This window comes from Amblyomma americanum, chromosome 6 (assembly GCF_052857255.1).
Source record: "Amblyomma americanum isolate KBUSLIRL-KWMA chromosome 6, ASM5285725v1, whole genome shotgun sequence".
Lineage (NCBI taxonomy): Eukaryota > Metazoa > Arthropoda > Arachnida > Ixodida > Ixodidae > Amblyomma > Amblyomma americanum.
In genome coordinates, this window is record NC_135502.1 from 17,069,259 (window position 1) to 17,072,243 (window position 2,985).

A 2,985-nucleotide genomic window follows, 5' to 3' on the forward strand; every position below is an offset into this window, starting at 1 on the left:
ACTGCAAAATCATCGCATTAAAGCTGCGAACTGGGCGAGTTGGTATTGGTTCATATTTGAACAGCGCAATAAAACAACGCATATGTCCAACTTTTGATGCACAGAGAGATTGTCTTCATTTTTAAAAAATTCACGACTTTCGTACCATTTCTTGAGAGCCATATATTAGTGCGATGACGCAGTCATAAACGAATTGAACGAAGCGTTGGCTAACCGGTATGCAAAAAATTGCGGGTCGAATAAACGTGAAGTACTCAAGCAGTAAACGCTGCCAAACAAGTAAACGAGAAGTTACTTACCCTGTTTTGATAAACGCCGCCCAGGTCTGGATCAGCTCCTCGCTGAACCGGATCTCTTCGGACGTCACCACAAAGTCCCTGAGCATCGGATCACTCTGTCCAGCCGTGAACTTCCTGAACTGTTCCCTCTGCGAGTCGATCACGCCCCTTGTGAAGGGCAGCTCTTCGGCGTGGGCCACCTCTTTCGAAAAGTTGCCCAAGAAACTGGCTGTCGGCTTGTGCACGAAGGCATAGTGGTACAGCGGCACTTTTTTCTGCTGCAGGATATCGGCGAACAGCTGACTAGGACAGTTGTAGATGATGTCACTGAACACGGCACTCGAGATGTCCCTGAGCTCTTCTATCGACAGCTCGTCTTTGCCGTCCATGTAGGCCATGGCGAGATTATGGGCCGCTCGGGCCGGCATCTGTTGGAAGAATCTCCTGAGGACGGTTCGCATAACGGCAGGGAAGTTGCTCCGGATGAAGTCGGTCTGGCTCTTGAACAGCTTGTGAATGGCGTACGAAAAAAACAAACCTTCATTTTTGGTGAGTCCGAAAAAGACTTCTTTTGCGTTGATCGAGTACGTGTCGGCGTCCGACGGGTCCATAGGCATGAACTGGCTGTGGATTCTGGGGAAGTACAGGTACAGCTTCATGCCCAGACCTTCTTTCGCTTCCTGCAGCAGCTTCTCAGCGTCCTTCTTTCGCAGGCACTTGATCATGTCGTCAATCTGCTGCTCGGCTGGCCTGGAAAGGTCGTAGCATCCGGCCACGTTGGCCACGGCGACCATCTGGCCCGGTCCCGACGCGTGGTGGAGGCCTACCGTGGACAGCGGGCTCCCACTCTCCATAATCACGCGCCGGAAGAGGCCTTTGCTCAAGGGCGATATCGTGTGGTAGCCAGCCGAAATGGCGCCAGCGCTTTGGCCTCCGAGTGTCACCTGGTCTGGGTCACCGCCGAAGTTTTTGACGTTGTCTTTGACCCAACGCAAGGCCATGGTCTGGTCCAAGAGCCCCATGTTTCCGGGCACCTCCTTGGTGCCGGAGTCCAGAAAGCCGAATATGTTCATCCTGTAGTTCATCGTCACATAGATGACGCCCGTCGAGGCGACGAAGTGGACGCCATCGTAGATGAAGAGAGAAGCGTCTCCGAGCGAGAAGCCGCCTCCGTAAATGTAGACGAACACCGGCAGGTCCTTGCAGTCACCGCCGCTGCACGACGCCGGTCGCCAAATGTTGAGCGTCAGGCAGTCTTCGCTGATGGGCTGGGCGTTCATCATTCTGACGAGCGGGGAGTAGGAGGAGTTGTCCTCTTTCAGCCTCAGCTGTATGCACGAGGGTCGTTTCTCGGTGGCGTTGTAGGTCCCAGTCCAAGGTTCCACAGGGAAGGTCTCCCTGAAGCGGTAATCTCCGAGAGGTGGCTTGGCGTAGGGGATGCCGTAGAATACATCCACTTCGTTGCCCCTGTGTTCCACGCGGCGCCCCATGACGCTGCCGGAGGATGTCTTCACGACGGGGTTGAAACCCATCGCGGAGGCGGACGCGAAAGCGAGCAGGAGCGACGCCTGGACAACGAGCATGGTGTTGGCGGTGAGTTCGCTGGACACGATGAATTCTTTGGCAGCAACCGCTCCAAGTTTCACGAACGGTCCCAAATCGCCAGTGGAGCCATTGACTGCAAGGGGTGCCTCTTTTAGAGAAGAGCCCGAACGCCATGTGCCCCGCAAGCGTCCAATAGCAGAGCGCGCCCGTCCCGGCCTTGACAGTGAAGAGGCAACCGCGCCCCTCTCCACTAGCGGCGGCGGCGGCCGAGTCTCGGGAGACCGCCTTAAGCCTGTTTCACATGGTGAGACGGGAACGAAAAATTACGGCCCGGTCGCACTGTCGTTGCGACGGTAATCGCAGCCGCCGTTTCACATGCCAGCGATTTCTGTCGGTGCCGTCGGCACGCTAGCGTCGGTGCGGCCTTTCAGTGGACGAAAATTCTTCGGCTGCAATAAATGTCAAACATCGTGGCAGACGTTGATTTCGTAATCGTGAGTAATAACATTGAGCTGTGATGTATTATTAAGTTCAATAAAACGTTTTCAAGATTTTCCTGTCATGTCGCTGAACTCCTATTGGCTGACTACTGTGGCCATCGCTGCGACCGCACCGACGCTGCGACAATGCGACCAACTTGTTGAAAGTCTGTCGCAGTGGCCTTGCGACGAGAACGATGCGCATTTCTGTCGCACAGCGGCAGAAATCGCACTGCGCTGCGGCAACAATCGCATCATGTGAAACGGCCTTTAGAGGCAACGGGGAGGGATGTTCCCGCCATTGTGATGTGAGCCGACGTGGCACGAGTGGTTGTTTATTTGCTGTTGTTTCCTCGTTCGCCGGCGATAACATTCTCGCCGAGAATTTTTCGCTTTCGTTGCCTCTGATACGGGGCCTTCCATGCCGAATTGGAAGATGGGAGGTGTTTCCTAAAATCGCCGCACATACCAAGCCGTTTCGAGGTCTCGACGAGTGTCACCAGCCGAGATGCCAAGACGCGAGAACCGACAGGTCTGCTTGTCGTCGTCGCGATAGCCTCACATGAAGCCGTCCTGCTGGAGCAGTCACGTCTTGTTGGTGTCCTTGTTTGCGTCTAAACGCGCGCTGCTCGCGTGGCAACCCATCTTCGATTACGGTGTCCGCTTCTTTTACGCCATGCGAC

At 54.9% G+C, this 2,985-nt stretch overlaps 1 protein-coding gene across 1 annotated transcript; it reads right to left on the reverse strand.

Moving 5' to 3' along the window:
* Positions 1 to 295: 295 nt before the first annotated feature.
* On the reverse strand, positions 296 to 2,458 carry LOC144094361 (acetylcholinesterase-1-like). The gene has a single exon (XM_077628342.1). The coding sequence runs from the start codon at positions 1,859 to 1,861 to the stop codon at positions 296 to 298; it is 1,566 nt and encodes a 521-aa protein (XP_077484468.1). The 5' UTR covers positions 1,862 to 2,458.
* Between the last annotated feature and the right edge of the window lie 527 nt (positions 2,459 to 2,985).